The sequence below is a fragment of the Myotis daubentonii genome, chromosome 6 (genome assembly GCF_963259705.1).
Source record: "Myotis daubentonii chromosome 6, mMyoDau2.1, whole genome shotgun sequence".
Taxonomy (NCBI): Eukaryota; Metazoa; Chordata; class Mammalia; order Chiroptera; family Vespertilionidae; genus Myotis; species Myotis daubentonii.
In genome coordinates this window covers 92,588,535-92,608,726 of record NC_081845.1, presented here as the reverse complement: position 1 = coordinate 92,608,726, position 20,192 = coordinate 92,588,535, and the positions used below count along the sequence as shown (strand labels likewise).

The 20,192-nt window shown below is 43.6% G+C and overlaps 1 protein-coding gene and 1 non-coding gene across 3 annotated transcripts in view; one reads left to right on the top strand and one right to left on the bottom strand.

The window, feature by feature from the left end:
* Window positions 1-20,192, top strand: part of MAPK14 (mitogen-activated protein kinase 14) — a 70,642-nt gene that overhangs the window by 45,219 nt on the left and 5,231 nt on the right. The window contains exons 8-10 of one of the 2 annotated variants that reach the window (XM_059701876.1): window positions 84-155; window positions 14,858-14,937; window positions 18,286-18,364. In XM_059701876.1, the coding sequence (XP_059557859.1) occupies window positions 84-155; window positions 14,858-14,937; window positions 18,286-18,364 (231 nt within the window). Of the gene's footprint in view, window positions 1-83; window positions 156-10,884; window positions 10,965-14,857; window positions 14,938-18,285; window positions 18,365-20,192 lie in introns of both variants that reach the window. The other variant, XM_059701875.1, reaches the window with a different exon arrangement.
* LOC132237806 (small nucleolar RNA SNORA2/SNORA34 family) lies at window positions 5,043-5,179 on the bottom strand. The gene has a single exon (XR_009453635.1). It is a non-coding gene; the product is annotated as a small nucleolar RNA SNORA2/SNORA34 family (small nucleolar RNA).

Sequence of the window (20,192 nt, the reverse complement as noted above, 5' to 3'; positions counted from 1 at the left end):
CGCCCTTAGTTACAGTTTCATTGGGAGCCAAGTATGATAATAGTGACATTTGTATACACTGTTACTTCTCTTTAACTTTCCAGTTGACATTTGGTCGGTGGGATGCATAATGGCCGAGCTCCTGACTGGAAGAACATTGTTTCCTGGTACAGACCGTATCCTTTGAAAGTTTGGGTTCTTGTTTTTTAATTGTATCCCAGTGTCTGTGGTAGTATATGGCTTTTGCCTGTCTCTAGGGAAGGTTCTCAGATACTTGCTTTTATAGGACAGATATGCACAGGAGATCTGCCCCTTGGCAAGAAGAGGCTTCGGTTTACTTTTGTGAGTTGGAAAAATTCCTCATCAGCTGGAAAACCCTTTAAAGCTTTCATATGTCATCATTTTGCAGTGAGTTTAAGATTATATTCGTATTCAGTGACCTGAGGGTATTAGTCTGCTTGTACAAACACAAATACCCAATTTATAAATTAGGGGTGTCTCTTTATGTTTGGTTTACATATTAAAAAGGCTATCCCCTCTTTTTTTGGTCTCTGTAATGATATACCTACTTGTTATGTTTGTTTAACAACAAATAATAAAAGAAGAAGTAGTAAGGTCACCCTGTTGTGGGCCTTTTTTTTTTTTCAACACAACTTAATTTTTATCCCAGATAGTAGTCAAACCTTAATTCACTTCCAGACTTACTGTCTAGTTTGTGATTTATCATGGCCTCTTTATTTTGGCCCTTTCCTGTCTGCTGCATGCCTGCTTCACGGTTTAGTATTAGCATCAAAATGTGCTTTGTTGGAACTCCCATTGGTTCCATGGGGTGAAGATCTTTGTGAGAAAGAATGTTGAAATAATATTTTTAGAAATTAGGGTGGAAGATGTTTGTAAACGTCATGGGACTAGCCTTCGGGGCGATAGGTGGCCTCCAGAGGCGTGCATTCACCAGCTTTGGTCACCTGTGACCTGGAAGCAGTTTGTCCCCTCACCTGTGCCAGCTGTGGTTTATAAACCAGAGTGTCAGTTTACTTGCGTAGAGTTTGGGATATGCTTCTGTGGTGACCAATGTTCATGTTATCTGTCCACATGTTCTAACTGTCTCCTTCCAGGGGAAATGTACTTTCCTGGTGACCCTCGGGGAAGCTGTATTTTCCTGGGTCTCACTCGATTGATAGGGCTCAGCCTCCTTCACTTTAGTTCACTTATGGCTCCTCATCTCCAGGTTTGAAGTTAGTTTAATACCTGTGTTTCTCCTTTGTCTGTGCTTCATTCACCTTGTATCTGTTTCTTAGAAATTTGGGGTCAACATTACACCCGAGCTAATTGGGGAACATTTGTATTTCTCCTTTTCCTCAGGTACACAGCTCAGAGTCCCGCCCTGAAGTCTGTCCTCCGAGCACAATGCTCTAATGCTGTCCTCTGCTCCCCTCTCCCCTCCTCCCCTCTCCCTGTCTCTCCATCTACTTTCAGGAAGCACTGACACCTGCACGCACACCGGCAGGGGAGAGAGCACTGTTCTGGAGTCAGACTTCTGGGTTTCCCTGGGAGCTCTTGGACTCCAGCTGGGTGACTTTGGGCCGTTGCCCTTTTTCTGTCTCTCGGGTTCCTGAACTATAAAATGCTGGTAATAGTACATACCAGTACCTCACACGGTGCTAACTGCTTAGCACAGAGCCTGCCAGGAAACGTTAGCCGTCTTCTTCATTAATGATCATTGGGAAACAGTTTCTCCCTTTATCTTTGCACTCTGTTGTCTACCTATGAATCACTAAAGCAAGACTTTTTGCTTTATTTAAATTTATGGCAGGTAGTAAAGGATGGATCCGCTTGGCAGGCTGCGAGTAGAAAGGGTTCTAACTAGTTGTGGCCTGTGGCTCACCTCGGAGACGCTGCCTACTCCCTGATGCTCGGCCCTTTTAGAACGCTGACTTGCAGCTTCTAAGACTCCTTCCCTTGTGTGCGTACTTCTTTCCTCCTCTGAACTTTAGACAGAAAACCTAGCATTCAAACTCCTTACTAGGTGAGTCTTTTTTTAATACATGTGAATTTATTTCACAATTCTTATGTTAGTAATGCACTGTTTTCTACTTGGCTCTTTTTGAGGCAGATCAAATTCAGAAGATTTGTATTTGTAACATACATCACTCCCTTCTTGTCCGTTGCGTCTCTGTGGATGTAGCTTTGGTTGCCTGACAAGGAGAGAGGGAAGTGTTTTCTGTTATTTTTTTCTTGCATGAAGTGTACGGTCGCTTCTGTTCTAGCACAGTGGTTCTTAGCGCCCCTTGTGAATACTTTGGGGAGCTTTACAAACTTCCTGAGGCCTGGGCACCCTGCAGACTCCACTTCGTTGGTGTGGTGAGTGCCCAGGCCTTGCAAGAGTGAAGTCCCGCTTGATTCTTGCGTGCAGCTAGTGTTGAGTACGTCTTGCATTTGGAACTGGTGGTTTTAGCTTTAGATAAGAACTAAGTATTACTGTGGTGTTGCAAATGTTTTGTATCTTCCTTTCCAGTGTGGTGATTGGTAGCCATCAGCCACATCTGGCTAGTGAGCGCCTAAAACGTGACTAGTGTGACTGAGGACCTAAATTAAAAATATATTTGTAGTAAAATGTATTAACATAAAAATTTACCAATTACACTTTTTTTGTGGTAAAAATAAGCATAACATAAAATTTACTATCATGACCATTTTTAAGTATACAATGCAGTGGTGCTAATTATACTCACAAAGTTATGTAAGTATCACCACTCTCTAGTTCCAGAACACATCATCACACCAAACAGAAACTCTGTACCCATTTCTCCCTCTCGCAGCCTTTGGTTACCTCACTTCTAGTTTCCGTCTCTATGAATTTGCTTATTCTAGGTATTTCATATAAGTGGAATCCACACTGTATCTGTCCTTTTGTGTTTGGATTATTTCACTTGGCATGTTTTCAAGTTTCATCCAGTTCTAGACTATATAGAAATTTGTTCCATTTTATGGCTAAATACTAGTCCATTATATGTATACTAGAGGCTCAGTGCACAGATTCGTGCACCGGTGGGGTCCCTTGACCTGGCTTGCAGGGATCGGGCCGAAACCGGCCCTCTGACATCCCCCCGAGGTGTCCCGGATTCTGAGAGGCTGCAGGCCAGGCTGTGGGACCCCACCAGTGCACAATCGGGGCTGGGGAGGGATTGAGGGAGGGTTCTAGGGTGTGTCTGGCCCTTCTCGCCCAGTCCTGATCAGGGCCAGCCGGCTGGGGAGGGACCATGGGAGGTTGGCCAGCCAGGGAGGGACCGCAGAAGGGTTCCTGGGAGTGTCCAGCCCGTCTCAATCCCAAATCCCAATCAGTCCGACCCCAGCAGCAAGCTAACCTACCAGTTGGAGCGTCTGCCCCCTGGTGGTCAGTGCACGTCATAGCGACTGGTTGAACGAATGGTTGGACACTTAGAATATTAGGCTTTTATTATATAGGAGATCACATTTTGTTTAATCCATTCATCTGTTCATAGGCACAGGTGGTTTCTACCCTTTCGGCTATTGTGAATGGTACTGCAATGAACATTGGCGTGCAAGTACCTGTTTGAGTCCCCACTTTTACTTCTTTTGGGTATATACCTAGGAATGGACTTGTTGGGTCATATGGTAATTCTGTGTTTAGTTTTTTTAGGAACTGCCAAACTGTTTTCCACAGCAGCTGTACTATTTTATAGCCCACCAGTGATGTATGAACAATTTCTCCACATCTTATCTTCACCAATACTCAATTATATCGTTTTCCTTCTCTCTCTCTCTCTCTCTCTCTCTCTCTCTCTCTCTCTCTCTCTCTCTCTTTCACTCTCTTTCTCTCTCTCTCTCTCTTTCTCCCTCCCTTCCTTACTAGTATAGTCATCCCAGTAGTTATGAAGTGTTATCTCTATGTGGTTTTGATTTGCATTTCCCTAATGACTAATAATGTTGAATAGTTTCTCCTGTGTTTATTGTCCATTTGTGTGTATATATATATATCTTTTTTGAGAAATATACTAGTATATCCAATCCTTTACCCATTTTGTAATTGGGTTGTCTTTTTGATGTTGAATTTTAGGAGTTCTTTATATATTCTGAATAGTAAACCTTCATTAGATATATGATTTGCTAATATTTTCTCCCATTCTCTGGACTGTCTGTTCAGTTTATTTATTTTTAATCCTCACCTGAGGATCTGTTTGTTGATTTTGAGAGAGAGAGAGAGAAACATCATATCTATTAGTTGCCTCCCATATTCACCCCGACCAGGGATCAAACTCGCAACCTTTTGGTGCATGGGGATGATGCTGCAGCCAACTGAGCCACGCCAGCCAGGGCTATTCACTTTCTCAATATTGTCCTTTGATGCAGAGAAGTTTTCATTTTGATAAAGCCACAATTTATCTATTTTTTTTCTTTTGTTGCTCATGTTTTTGGTGCCATTTTTATGACCAGATTTAAGGTCATGAAGATTTACTATTTTCTACTAAGAGTTTTATGGGTTTATCTGTTATACTTGGGTCTTGGGTCCATGTTGAGTTAATTTTCTATATGACGTGAGGTTAGGGGTCCAATTTTATCTTTTGCAAGTGGAAATTCAGTTGTTCCCAGCACCATTTGTTGAAGAGACTATCCTTTCCCCCATTGAATGGGCTTGGCATGCCTGTCAATGATCAATTTCATGCCATTGGTCTGTATATTATCTTTATAGCAGTACCATACTGTTTTGATTACTGTAGTTTTACAGTAAGCTTTAAAATCAGGAAGTGTAAGTCATTCAACCTTGTTCTGATTTTTAAGACTTTTTTTTTTTTTTTTTTGGCTCTTTGGGCTTCCTTATAATTCTAAATGAATTTGAGGGTGTGTTTTTCCATTTCTGCAAAAAAGCTGTTGGAATTTTTATGGAGATTGCATTGAATTTTTAGATCACTTTGGGTAATATTGACATCTTAACAATATTAAGTATTCTTTTCCAGGAACAGGTGAGGTCTTTCTATTTATGTAGATCTTTAATTTCTTTCAGTGATTTTTATAATTTCCTCCCCTTTTTTTTTCTCTCTCTCAGATGTTTCTTTCTAATGAACTGACCATTACATTTCCTAAGTTCTGAAATGTCCAACAGACCATAGAAAGACATTTCTTTAGGCTCCTGCTTGAAACCAGCAGCTTCAGCAAACTGCTGGCCTTGATTCAGGGCCAATGTGTTTTATAATTTTAGTGGACAAATCTTCCACCTCCTTGGTTAAATTTAATCTTAGGTATTTTATTCTTTTAGATGCTATTGCACATGGAATGCTTTATTTCCTTTTCACTTTCTTCATTGTTGGTATATAGAAACACAACTGATTTTTGTTTGTTGCTCTTGTAACTTGCAGTTTTGCTCTGTTTGTTTATTAGCTCTAGTAGCTTTCTTGTGGATGCTTCAGTATCTTCCGTGTCATCTGTGAAGAGATAGTTTCACTTCTTCAATTCCAATTTACATGCCTTTTTCCCCTCTTATCAACTGGCTCTGGCTAGAACTTCCAAATATAGTATTGAATAGCAGTGGTGAAAGTGGGCATCCTTGTCCTCTTCTTATCTTAGCGGGAAAACTTTTAGTCTTTCACCACTGAGTATGATTTTAGCTGTGCATTTTTCAGGAATGCTTTTCTTCATGTCAAGGAAGCATCTATTCATAGTTTTTTATTTGTGGTGTTTTGTTTTGTTTTGTTTTTTTGTAATCCTCACCCTAGGAAATGTTTTACTGATTTTAGAGAGAGGGGAAAGAGGAGAGAGAGAAACATCGACGTGTGATCGCTTGCCTCCTGTGCGCATCCTCCCACCCCCTTACCCTTTCACCTCCACCGGGGATTGAACTAGAAACCTAGGTATGTGCCCTGACTGGGAATCAAACCAGTGACCTTTTGGTGTTGGGGACAATGCTCCAACGAACCGAGCCACACTGGCCAGGGCTATTTATAATTTTATGAGTGTTTTTATCTGATCTGAATTTTAAATTTCATTAGACTTTATTTAGATCACATTTAAGTTTAACCACATGATATTACTGGTATTGTATTGTATTGTGCAGTTTTAGATCTCTGCAAATCTTTCCATTTTACCTTTTCATTTTTTTTTGTGATCAGTCTTTTTCTTGAGAGATTCCTTTGGTACTGGTTGTTGAAATAATCTCTGGAGTTCTCTTTAAGATAAAAGAATTATTAATTTTTGTCTTAAAGCTAATTACATATTGCTAGGTCAGAAATTATTCTCATTTGTGACTTTGCAGAACCCTTCCAACTAACTCAAAATAGAATTGTAATTTTCTTTAAAGAATGAAGCCCTTCCTTATGAGTCTAGTTGACTGGGTACATCAAGTGGACACAGCTGACAGTACTCTACTCTAGAAGAAAGTGAGGATCCAGAATGTCTCTTCAAGTATAGGATAGTTAGAAAATGTTATTACCGACGCTTGAGTCTGCAGCCTGAGGAAGGAGAAAATGAGATTCATAGCCCTGTTACACATCACGTTCTCTTCCAGGGGCACAGCCTAGGTTTACTGCTGTTTTCCTTCCCTAGGTGAATTTCCCCATGTGTAAAACTTTACTCTCCTTTTTGTATTTTAATAGAAATGGTTCCCTTATGACATTAACTGGAGGGTAATGGGGCTGTTGAGTTATACTCCACTTGCCACCAGCTTGCTGCTCTGCCCCATGTGATTTTCCCTAGTGTATTAAATTTACTCCTTACTCTATTCATTTCATCTCTTTTTTCAGACACTTTATGAAATACTTCAGACATAAAAAAGACAATGAATAAATAGCCCAGCCGGCGTGGCTCAGTGGTTAAGCGTCAACCTATGAACCAAAAGGTCATCAGTTAGATTCCCAGTCAGGGCACATGCCTGGGTTGTGGGCTCGATCCCTGGGGGCATGCAGGAGGCTTGATCCATGATTCTCTCTCATCATTGATGTTTCTGTCTCTCTTTCCCTCTACCTTCCTCTCTGAAATCAATAAAAATATATATTATTAAATAAAGGAATTTTCTTTGTATAACAGTGAAACAACTATTTTGTTGACCAAGAAGAGAATCAATCAAGTTGCCTAGGGCTCATTTTGGCCCATCCTGTCTGTCACCATGAGGATTTCCCACTCTCCAAAGACCAATGTTCTAACTTGGCCCCATACAGACTGGTTTTTTTTTTTGAAAACTGCTGCTCACAAGCAGTAGTGGTTGCAGGTAGGCCCTGCAACGAGTTCTGTTATTCATCTTCAATTCTTCAATCTGTGGAGGTTTCTAGAAAATGCCTAGCACACTTAGAACTGACTAAACATCCTTCTTACTTTCCCTCTAGTTCCCCCATTAGCCTTAGGTTTTTCCCTCACCTAGTCCTTCTAGTTTCCTTTCACTTTTGTTACAAAGGACCTAAAGAGTAATCATAGGCTGAAGTCACATTTGTATCTCTATGTTTTAGGAAGTATCAGGAAATTTATGGCTTAAATTTTGACAAATGTGGTCATTATAATTAAAATATATTTTTAACTAACAGTAAAAATAACACCGGTTGGGGGAGGGGGGATTAAACCTATTAAGGATGGCTTGCTGTGGAAATAACTGTCATATGTGGTAAATTTTGCTTTGCTTTGCTTATATAGCTACTTGAAGCTCCTTCTGGCCTTAACTGCCTGGACACATTGTAGTGGCCTTACAGTGGCTGGTACTGCTGAAGACTGACCTGTGTTTCAGTGGACTTGCCAGCCCTTGGAGAACCTATGGTGATGTCCTTTGAGGTTTGCATGCTTTGACTTCCTTCACGCAAGTGCTTTTAGCTGCTAAGTAGATTGTTTTGGCATTGTGTGTCTACTAATCTAAGTATTGACTGTCATGCTCCACCAGCTCTCTCTGTCCATAGCCCTCACGCACTCATGCGCAGTGTTTGTATCTCTTTATGGTGAACACTTCAGATAGAGCGTTTGAGAACTTGTTAGGCCCCACGTTAGATGATGCGATTTTTCTTGATTATTTTTCTGTGTTTAGACTTTATACAGAGTCTGGTTCTTCTAGATTTTGAGGGCAAGGCAGAGGGGTGGCACTGCGTTGAAAGGTGTAGTATAGAAAATGTTTTCCAGTCTGCCCATATTTACTGGCCTGCTTTGTGGAAGGTGCTGGGATAAGATGGTACCTGTCCCCCAAACCGGATGGTCAGACCCAGTGGAAGGTGAGTTACAGGCATTATTTGAACAAATTTTCACTCTTTGATTATAAAACAAGACAGAGTGACTTAAAAAATACTATATTAGAGGTATTACTAAGTTAACGAGAAGTAACAGGGATTCATTTGAAATCCAGATAACCAGGAAGACTTTGTGGCAGAGTTATTTGAGCAGGGCTTTGAAGAGTAAGAGAAAAAAGGCTTGGTAGGAGGGAAGAATGGAGGGTAGTCCTGTTTGTGACTTGGGTAAATAGGAAGTTGAAAGCTTAGACGTGCCTGGAACATTTGTTGTGAATTGAAGCATTGGGTGCATTAAGGAATAGTAGTTTGAGGCAGAGTCAGAAGAGAAGCCTCATGCCAAGTCAGGGAGGCCATGAATGTGAGGCGAGGAACTGGGAGAAGGACACAGCCCCGCCTCGTTGCTGCAGTGAGCCTCCAGTGTGTGGAGTGAAGTGAGGGCATTGAGAAACCCACACCCAGGAGTCTTCTGTCTCCTCGGGAGCTTGAAGCTGCCTCGTTCTCACTAGTCAGAAGTCTCTGAAACAAGACACCCAATCTCAGCGTTACTTCCAGAGGTTAGTTTTGATGAATTTATCATAAAACTACCTGTTTGAGAGCTGAGGGAGTCTAGTGGGTTTTTTTCATATGCAATATATTTTATCTTTTGGGATAGCGGCCTAAGTTAAATTTACTTCTGACGAGTTTGAGCAAACTAAATGAATGCAAACTGAATCATTTTACATGAGCAGAAAGGATTCTGTATTCTATTGTTACATAATTTGATTATTTTAGAGCAAGGTGGTATGCATTCTTTTCTCTGCTCTGTCTTCATTAATGTATGCTTTAAAAATTTTCCCATAAACTAAGAAATAAGTACTGAACATTTTAACCTCCAGAACACATTAACTTCTGCCTTTTGCAGATGACAGAATTCTCTATTCTTAATTCAGAAGTAACTTGTGTAAGTGGATTTGTTTATAATTTCTAGAAATAAGTTTTTTGGGTCTAGGATGGGGTTCTGCAAACCTTTTCTTAAAGGGCCAGGTAGTAAATATTTTAGACTTTGGGGACCATATGGCTTCTGTTGTGTCCAGTGAAAGCAGTCATAGACAGTACATAAATGGACAGGCAAGGCTCTGTTCCAATAAAATGTCATTTTCAAATCAGGCAGCAGGTTGGGGTTTGCTGACTCCTGTCTAGAATTTACTTCCACGTTAAGCCAATTTCATGTCTGGGGAAGAGAAAAAACCCACAAAAAACAGGGCAAAATGCCAGTGATATTATTGCATAAGTAATTCCTGTAACTTAGGCAACAACTATGACTTGCAGAAGCCATTATTTTTAAGTTACATTGTATTGCCTTTTTACCTATAACCATAAGAAGGAGTATTTCCTTCCTCCTTCTCTCCATCCTGTTCTACCTTCTCCGCAAATATTTTGAGTGCCCAGAGGCAGCAGGTGTTAGGCTGAGCACTGGAGATAAGTGGTGGGCAGGCGGAGTGGCCCCTTCCCCCAGAGAGCTGCAGATCAGTAGAGGTGGCAGGCAGTGAGCAAATAGTGGTTAAAGATTGTGGTGAGCACTATGGTGTTTTCAAGCATCATGCTGACACAGATAATGGAAGTGGGGGCTTCTCTATAGAGTATTGGGGAGGCCTCTCTGGGGAGGTGAAGTTTAAGCTGAGACTGAAGTTGAGAAGGACCTAATCATGCAAAACCTGCAGGGATCAGAGGTAGTCATCCTCCCGTCCTGTCCCCTCGAATGTCAGTTAGACATGGGTAAACTACTCACATTTTCAGAGATTATTAAAAGCTGTTTTATAAGATTCTATCTATCCCCCTCCTTTTAACTTTCTTTTTCAGGCAAGGCTGAAAGCAGTAAGAACAAATGGGAGTTTTTGTCTTCTCATTAATATGTGCACATACATTCTGAGGGCACTTGAAGACTTGGCTACCAGAACAGAGGTTTGGCACTGTGGCCTATTATTTAGAACTTTGGGGATATGTGAGGTTTTTTCATGTTTTTATAAGGTTAAAACCTCATCGGTCCTGCTCCGTTACGGCACTCCTGGAGGTCATCCAGGTGCAGTGTGGGAGTGAGGCCTTCTGCTGGCTGTCACCCACAGTACTCTGCCTGCTGTGGCCAAGGCAGGGAGAGGCATTCCAGAGGGAGTTCAGTGGTTAGGCTCTGGGATCTGCACAGACCCTGCCACATTACAAGCTCCTAGGTCAGGCCTCGGGGGGATAGTTACAGGGGGGCTGCTCTACCCTGGCTCCTGAGCTCTGCTGCTTTGTTCTGTAGCACTCTGCTTACCACTGCTCTTGGCTTAACTGGCTACTGATGTTTTGATGGAAGGTGAAGAGGTAGGTGTGGACTGAGCATCTGGACGGAGGAAGCTCTCGTGTTTTGCCTGCTGTCTCTGAGCTCAGTACCCAGCTTCAGTCGCTTCACTTTACTAATGGATGTGGACAGATGCACACGATGAATGTCCATGGGGTGTGTGTGGCAGCATTTTGAATCCTTGTACAGGAGGAGCATGTCCTACTTGAAGTGACCGTCCTGCAGAAGCCTTAACTAGACGATTCACCATTTTGGCTTGGTTTTTCATTTTTGTCGTTGGGGTATTTTGTTTGTTTTTGTTTTGTTTTGTTTTGTTTGTTGTTTGTTTTTCATTTTTATTTTGTCCCAACATTTTCCTTTATAGTCCACCTTTAGATATTGATCAGTTGAAGCTCATTTTAAGACTCGTTGGAACCCCAGGGGCTGAGCTTTTGAAGAAAATCTCCTCAGAGTCTGTGAGTTGATGCTTTGATTGTAATTATCTGCCCTGTTGGGAGTCTGCAGCTTGCCTCCCATCTGTACCTTGACTCGGGTGTGTTTCTAAGCATGTGTGCCCTTTGGGTGCTGACTTCTGGATGAGGGGTGTGTGTGTGTGTGTGTGTGTGTGTACACTTGCACACATACACACACACCCTCCTGGTCACATGCATGAGCGTGCTTTTTTTTCTATCTGGGTATGCATTAGATCACGGGGCCTGTATTGGGCAGTGGTATCCTAGTGGTAGTAAACGAGATTTGAAATTCTAATTCATTCCCAGACGGTAGTGGAAAATTTATGTCTCTGTTTCAGCCCTGACTTTCTTGTTCTCAGAGGTTTCACATGTAGTCAAGGGCTCTTTTCACTTTGGGGTTGGTGTTTGTTCTCAGATCATGTGGTTCACCATGGATGAGTCTACCATCAGCACTAGAAGAAGAAAATGTACATTGCACGTTATTGCCCTTTTCCAGAAGCTCCTTGCTTTCTATTGGTTTAGAATAGACCACCTGCACACCTGTGTAAAGCACCAGTTCCTCTCTACCCAGTCCCCAGACCAGCAGAGGTTGCACCCCACTACTGATGCCTCAGAGCCACAGGAGTAGGCTTGTAAATCCTTCCTCCCACAGCCTGACATTGTAATTACAAATTTTAATGACCCGATAAGAAGCTTTGGGCAGTGCTTTCCTGCCTCCACGCAGGCATTGGCAGAGAAGCCACTCTGGCTTCCTTTGGCCATGACTTCCTGCTGTTGGGCAGGAGATTTGAGGGAAATAGCGGAAGCCCAGCCTGTCTCTCTCTTCCCTCTGTCTGCTGCCTGGCAGTGGATAGAAGGGGAAAGGCTGCAGTGGTGCCTTCCTGGGTTCTCCTCCTAGCATTTCTGACTGAAGTGGTCCCTTCGCCCAGTTCGGAAGACTGCTGGGTAGCTTGCGCAGGTGAGTTCAAATGGTTCATCATCCCTCTGTCAAAATACAGACTGCTGTCATCTGGCATGTGTTTGGTACATTCCTTAAAAGGACCACAAAGCCCAGGGTATTTGTGAATTTCCACTCTGACCATATGTAAGAGAATGTGCCGGCCCTATCTTATTTTGTTTTATTTACTTATTTGGTGCGATGAAGCAAAAGCACAGGAAGGCTCTGACTTGCCTGAGTCATGCACTAGGTCACTTGGCAGAGCCGAGCGTAGATCCCAGATGCTCTGAGAACGTGAGCTGAACCTGAATCTCACGTGCCTGCACATTGTGGGAAAGTCACTGTCAGCCCAGGGGGGTGTTTTCTTCTGCTTTATGAGATGCAGAAGCTGGATTGGAGCCAGTCAGAAAAGATACAAGGAGCTGTTTAGCGAGGACACGTGCTTTTCTGTTTTAAATGCATTTGCTTAGAAAGATTGGCTGGTAGAGAGGACATGAGGGAGGGGAGTGGGGTTGAGAAGACGTTGGGTTTATTAATGAGCAGAGCTAATGAGACTAAGATAGCAGATTCATGCCACCTGGGGTGGCTACCACAGCTCCTGCTCAGTCCCCTCCCACTCCTACCCGTCCGCCCAGAGATATGTGCCATTAGTCACAAGATTTTCTAAAACAAAAGGTATGGGTAAAATAGTATTTACTATAATTAAGCCACCATTTATTCAAGTGCCTGACCTAATATTGAAATGTCTTTATTTTTGGTGAAATAAAACATATATTACAAAGCTCTGAAGTTGGGCATAATAAAATTGGGTACCAGCATGCAGAATTTACTCAAATAATATTGTACTTAGTATAGGAATAAGGTGGTTTGGTTTTTTCCCTACGTAATTATGGTGAGTGGATAAAAGTAGTTTAAACATTCAGAAGGGTAGGCAAGATTAATTTAATGTTTAGTGATTTTGCCCAAGTGCCAATTTATTTTAAAAGCACGTGATGTGTGGAACACGTGATATGAAAATAACAAAGCCAGGTGAGTAAAATTAAAGATTTTAAAAGTTAATAATTCATTATTGAAGGAATATCGTAAACAGAAAGGCAGTAGCTATTTTCGTTACTCCTGAAAAGTAGGGAAATAGTGTAGAAATTGAGTCAGTAAAGAAGAGGACATTCTGAGTAAGAGAACGCAGTAACAGGGCTGGTTGAGAACAAGTCAGGATGTGCCCTGAGAGAAGGGATAAATTGGCCCTGATGGATGGCTAAGGAGATAGGCTTCTTTTGGTTGGTGACCCAGTACATATAGCAATTAGTGAAACAACGAAAATCCTATTTAAAAAAAAAGCCAAAAGAGCCGTTTCACTGACTCATTCTCACACCTTTCCCTAGAAATTTATTTTTTCTAACTCCTGACAAGAAGCGGGTATAATAGCCTTTTTGGCTAAAGAAGGCAAACCAGGAAATGTACAGGACAGGGACATGGTGGGGCAAATGTAGGTGCACAGTTGTGAGTACATGAAATACAGTTTACTCTTGTGTATTAATCATTGTATTCTCCATACGGACACCTGTACACCTGTGTTTGCCCCTCCCTGAATTATTCATAGGAAAGAAGAGAGAGGTGGCAGGATTTTAACATTTTAAAACCCAACTGGCATTCTAGTGCTGGTTTACTTACTGACCCCCTTTTGTTATTTCTCTTGGCATGCAGTGTACTGTTTGTTATGTCATTTCTTTAGAGGTAAATCTAAACTTTGTGTGAGAATGTTAAGAGACCTTCATCCCACCTTTAGAATATGCTGGCACATAAAAGGCAGGGTAGAACCAGCTCTTTTCTGATGGCCAGACTTACAGGTGTTTGTGGTAGTCTGACCACTAGGGAAATTGAGTTCAGGGAATGAGCTAAAGCAGAAAAATTACTGCGAGAAGCCACAAAGAAGTGAAATCACTTGACCAGGGTGCTTATGAAGATGATGCTACAACTGAAGGAGGGTGTGAATAGTTAACAAGAAAGGGAGTATGACAAGGTTTTTATTGAATTGTGTTGAGGATTTTAAAAATCCCATCACTTCTGTTTAACAGGAACACATGGTAAATAAACAGTCCTCCTAATATTTTCGAAGAGGGTAATTGTGTTAAGATTGACGGCACAGCTAAGAGGAGTACAGCCTATGTATGTGCTTGTTTATAGTTCTGCCTTTGTAGAGTAATTGCAGTGTTCTGCAAACATCGTCCCAGCTGTGTGTTAGCTGAGGTCAGTCTGGTCACCGGTTAAAACGACTGGGAGAAATCACTGTTGAGCAGGCTGGGACTTCTGTGACGGACAGCAGCCTGGAACTTCTCTTTTGTCTTTACCATTAGCTTCTAACTTACCCATGTTCCCTTTCTTCACTTACCTGTGTGTTTGTGGCATGTATTTCAAATGTACCACTGCTAATGTCTCTGAAACTTGGCATTGCTTATCAACCCAACACCCGCCCATGTCTCATATTGGAGGGTGGAGACCACCAGAGCCTGTGCCTCAAAATTTAACCTCTTCCTTAAATGGGCACACTGGGTATATTCTTCTGAACTGAATTGAGTCAACATTTTTTAATCATCTCCATTGACCCACAAGTAAACGGGTTTTAGCCATCAGTACTTGGAGTAGTTCTCTGGCTGGCATCCTGGATCAAGGGGCATCTCTTTCCAGGAATCTTGAAATATATAATGTTAAAGATGATGCTAAAACCACAGAAATTTGTCCTTATCTGCACGGCCAGCCACTGGCTACATGCCTGATAAGTCTCGTGCCGTTCACGGAATCATGCTTCAATATGCAGCCTTGGGCTCTGGCTTGGGGTGGGTGGGACTGGTGGGCAGTAGGTTTTCTGTTTATTTGGGGGTGGCTATTGGCCTTTAAAACTTGAGTTGAAAGTTATCCTTTGCACTATATGTTTGACAATGCCCTTGACTAGGCATCTAAGATATTAACCAGCTTCAGCAGATTATGCGTCTGACGGGGACACCCCCTGCTTATCTCATTAACAGGATGCCAAGCCATGAGGTGAGAACAATAGCCTGCACAGGGAATGCCCCTATTTGATTGCCACTGTATAACCAGCACACTTGTACTGTCACTGAATGCTGCATGTGCCTTGCGGCCACTGAGGTACCACTGCCTGTGTGCTGCTGCAGGATGTTGATAGTTGGGATAAATTCTCATCCAATCCTGTGGACTGAGAATACAAGTTATAGACTCACATGTAGAAATGATGTTACTTTTCTACTTGGGTTTTGTGAATTTAGTGCTCAAGAGGCTGTTTTGTCTTCCGGGTTCTGTGCTGTGGCGAGGGCATGCTGTCATCTGATGACTTTCAGCTGCAGCTACAGTTACTGAAGGCATTAGCATACTTCCCTAGTCATCAGTTTTTTAATGACCAAAGAGGGTTCTTCATTTAAAAAACACTAATACCCAACCACTAATAAGTACTACGTTCAAAAGAATACACAAGTAATCCTATCTAATAATAGACAAACATGGTAATTGACCACACCTTCGCTACGCCTCCCATTGGCTAATCAGAGTGATATGCAAATTAACCACCAACAAAGATGGCGGCTAATTTGCATACTGCAGGCAGGGTGGGACAGCGCCATCCCGCCTGCCCCTCCGCCATCCGGGCCTGCTATATGCGACCCGGGGTGGCAGGCGTCCCGTGTGCAACCCGACCCAGGGCGGCCTGGCGGTGCAGCAGCGATCGGCTGCCCCGCCTGGCCGCCATCCGGGCATCCCGTGTGCAACCCCACCCGGGGCGGCCAGGCGGGGCAGCAGTGATTGGCTGGCCCGCTCGGGCGTCCCCTGTTCGACCTGACCTGGGCGGCTGGGCAGGGCAATAAAGGCTTGAAGGCGGCTCTGGCCAGAGCAGCGAAGGCTTGAAGGCGGCTCCAGCTGGAGCAAAGGCCTGGGTCCCGGGTGCCAGAGGAAAACCAGTGCCGGCAGCCAGGGGAAGGGAAAGCCTGTTGCACGAATCTTTCCGTGCAACAGGCCTCTAATATAGAATAAATGTGAATACCTACATAGGGTGAGGTGCCTTTTTTACAATTCTTAACTATTTAGTCTAACTGTAGTCCTGTCATCAGAGATGGTTGGGGCACTTTTTTCTAAGGTGCCCTCACTTTCTGGGAGCCGGGTTGGCATCACAGAGGCCCTCCTCTTCAGCTACACGCAGCTCATCTTTGTCTGCATTTGTCTTGTTAGAGGGATGACTGTTCTCTACAGGAGACAGGCCTCTCTGCCCTCTGGTCCCTTCAGCCTCTTTCTGTGTGCTCAGGAGGAAGGGACTACAGCAGGGTTCCTCAAACTTTTTAAACAATGGGCCAGTTCACTGTCCCTTAGACTGTTGGAGGGCCGGACTGTAGTTTAAAAAAAAACTATGAACAAATTCCTATGCACACTGCACATATCTTATTTTGAAGTAAAAAACCAAAACGGGAACAAATACAATATTTGTATTTGCATGTGGCCCACAGGCTGTAGTTTGAGGACCCCTGGACTACAGCCATGCAGGTATTCAGTCCCTAGAACTTGCTTTTCGAATCAGAAAGACCCTCAGCTGCTTTTCAAAGCGGGTCTTGCCAGCTCACTGCACATGTATTGAGAAGGTAAAGTTGCCCTAGCAGCCAGAACTTTGTCTAACCTTGTGTGTACACGTGTGTGTGTGCGGCGTGCACCCACATACATGAATGAGTACCTTTATGTTGAGAAATTGTGAGGAGGTGGTTAAAATCGATTCAAAGAAGTTTTATCTCAACTACGCAGATAGTGGGATTTATTCATTGAAACAGGGAAGGTAATTGATGTAGTTTAACACCTAATATCTGATGCCCGCATTTATAAGTTACATTTGTATTTTATGTGGTTATTCTCAAGACCAGTTTTTGGTTTTGCCTTGATTAGAGCTGTCAGTCCTTGAGAGAATTTGGCACCTTACATTCCCTAGAATGTAGCTCAGCAGTTGGGCAGTTGGCACATCCTTAGGACATGAGAGCAGACTTCCCTCCTAAAGGCAGCCATGGTAGAGCCAGTGTCGCTGAGCCCCCGCTCGGAACCCAGTGCTGTGCTGAGGAGGCGCTGGCTCGCATCACCCGCCTCGCTCCGCACTAGGAGGTGGGCGCTGGGACTGATCCCTTTTTGATAGCTGAAGAACTCAAGACTTAAAGATAATAAGTAACTTGTTCAACAGGTTAAAGTCAAGATTCAAATTCAAGCCTGTTCCAGCCCAGGGACCAAATGTAGAACAACCTATTGGTAATATAAATGCTGTTTGTGTCAGAAATATAGTTTGAAACTCTTTCATGAGTTTTCTCTTGCTTGAGTAGCATAATAACCATATGATGTAGACAAGCCACATACAAGCACCGAATATTAATATTTTGCAGATGAGACTTGAGACATGCCCAGGGAGATGTAGCTTATAAGTGGCAGGGGGAGGATTTCTTGCCTGGGCCCTGTAATTTATAATCTGCTATTCTTTATTGCTCTCATTGGTTTAGTATTTTTAACATGTGTTCGAGCCTCTTTGGATATACTAAACTTACGTTTACTTGTTACCAAGATTGCTCGGTAACAAGGTTTAATATTTATGCTCTGGGTGTGCTAAGAGCATCACTGAGACCAGCACCATCGGAAGACTGCCAGTCCTGGACTTCCATTAGGATGCCAGTTCCTACGCCAGTTTTAGCTTTTAGGGAGGCTGTCTCAGAAAGGGCTGCTTCTTAGATATCTTGGCCTCACTTAAAAAATATATTTTTTTTATTGATTTTTTACAGAGAGTAAGGGAGAGGGATAGAGAGTTAGAAACATTGATGAGAGCCGAAACCGGTTTGGCTCAGTGGATAGAGCGTCGGCATGCGGACTGAAAGGTCCCAGGTTCGATTCCGGTCAAGGGCATGTACCTGGGTTGCGGGCACATCCCCAGTGGGAGATGTGCAGGAGGCAGCTGATCGATGTTTCTAACTCTCTATTCCTCTCCCTTTCTCTCTGTAAAAAATCAATAAAATATATTTTTTTAAAAAAAGAAAGAAACATTGATGAGAGAAAAGCATCAATCAACTGCCTCCTGCACACCCCCTACTGGGGATGTGCCCACAACCAAGGTACATGCCCTTGACCAGAATCGAACCTGGGACCCTTGAGTCCGCAGGCCGATGCTCTGTTCACTGAGCCAAACCGGCTAGGGCTTGGCCTCATTTTTTTTTTACTTCTGATCAGAAAGCTAATGAAAGGGAACTTGATTAGTTAGCATTCTCGGACTTTGTCACCTAACGCTTCTTCCTGGTCAGGCCCGAGACTCTCTGAGGGCAGTAACATCATTGAACAAAAAGCCATTTTGAAAACCCTTTGTTTTTGCAGGCAAGAAACTACATTCAGTCTTTGACCCAGATGCCGAAGATGAACTTTGCAAATGTGTTTATTGGTGCCAACCCCTTGGGTAAGTTGACTGTATCCTCATGTCATGGATATGAAATTGGTTATGACAAAGTTAGGGATTTGAAGTCTGTGACTTGCTCACAGCTGCTGTCGTTTCTTACCCAGGCTGAGGGGAAGAGCAGCTGGCACAGACAGTGTTGTGGGCCCCGGCGCTCCCCGCTGTGTGCCCTGCTCACCTGTACCCTCAGGTGCTGCAGGTCTGTCATCCTCCCGCACTTTCCCTTCCCCTCTTCTTCTGCTCCTCAGAGACAGCCATTCTCACTGGAGCTAATTTGCTGCCTCGGGCTTTAAGGAATGGCCCCATATTCCTGCCACCACCACTTCCAGGACCATTAGCAAAGGGACATGACTAGCAGCTTCGGGATGTATGCTGCGCTGGCTAAAGAAGGAGCTGCCTTAGTCCCCAAAGCTGGGGCCGATGTGTGCTTCAGTGGCTCCTGAAGGTGGCCTCATCTGAGGCTCTAGCACCCTGACTCGGGGTGCAGTAGACAGTGGCGAACGCAGAGAGCTCAGACCAGAGGGGAGCGAGGAGAGCCTATGATGGTGGTGTAATCAACCTTCTCACTTTTCTCAAGAGTGTATGGTGGGTCAGCCTGCTCAACAGTCCCAGCAGCTGTGCCTCAGGGTCGTGAGGACTCTTCAGAGGTTGGAGTGAGACTGAGAGGTTTTACCTTTTAAATATCCCATCATCACAGTTGACTGCAGTCTTAATGTCACTGTGGTCATTCTCAAAGTCGCACAGGTACTCTCACTCTGAAGTGTTGGGCGATCGCTGGTGAGTTCATGTCCATCCTGGAGGTGGAGGGTTCCTCAGGTCTCAGCTGGTCACACTTGCTTCCAGGAACAAATCCACAGACTCTTCGGGGGGTGTGCAAAATTCTTGGGCTGGTTTAGGTTGGCATCTGCCCTGCTGTGCTCTCATTGGCTGTGTCTGACATATTTGAGCTGTATTGTCTAGTTCAGGGATCTGTGAGACGCTCTCTGAGTTGTAAGTACTCCAAGAATTTGGGAGATGATGTTGTATGCTGGTAGCTTTCTTGTCTGTCATTCTGTTCTGGGTGTTTTTTCATCACATCGGCTCATGTTTCAGACGTGGCAGTGCTTACTTTGACTTCCTGTTTGCTGACTCCCATGTGTTTATTCATTTTTCTGGGGGAAAGGGGGGTAGGTGTGTGACCAGCAGCTTATTTAGGTCACCTACATCTGATAGGGGTCCCCTTCTCTGGAATCAAAACGTGTAAAGGACTAGACACCGCGTAGCACTGCAGACTGCAGGCGAGGTGCATGGAGGCGTTAGGCCATCTGTGCTCGCACTGCTGTTCCGGGAACCTCAGCCCGATGCCCTGCCAGGCGCTGATGCCATACAGTCTCTTCTTGCAGACGTCTGAGAACATGGTGTTACTGACCAGGAATCTGTGCCCAGCTGTTGGCTGAGCAGGAATGTAAATATTGACACCTGTTATGTCAGTCACTGACTTCCTGTTTCACGTTACCCTCCAAACACAAAACTGAAACTGCCCTTAGATGTAGTGTGTGTGTTTGTATCTGCCCAGATCTAAGAGGACCCTCTTTCTTACCCCGATTGTGTTCCTTGTCAGGGGCTTGTTTGCAGGACATGGTACCCTTTACCCTCGGGGTGGCAAAGACCATATGCTTCAAACAACAGCTGATGCCGTTTATTTTTTCTAAGAAGAGAAGGACATATATCCAGGCATTTCTCCCAAGGCTTTAAGTGTAAACTGAGCCTGAATCAACACTTAAGTATTCACCTTGTTTTCTATCTCTTGAAACCAAATTCTTTGGTTTCTCTGGAAGGCTACAGAATGGGG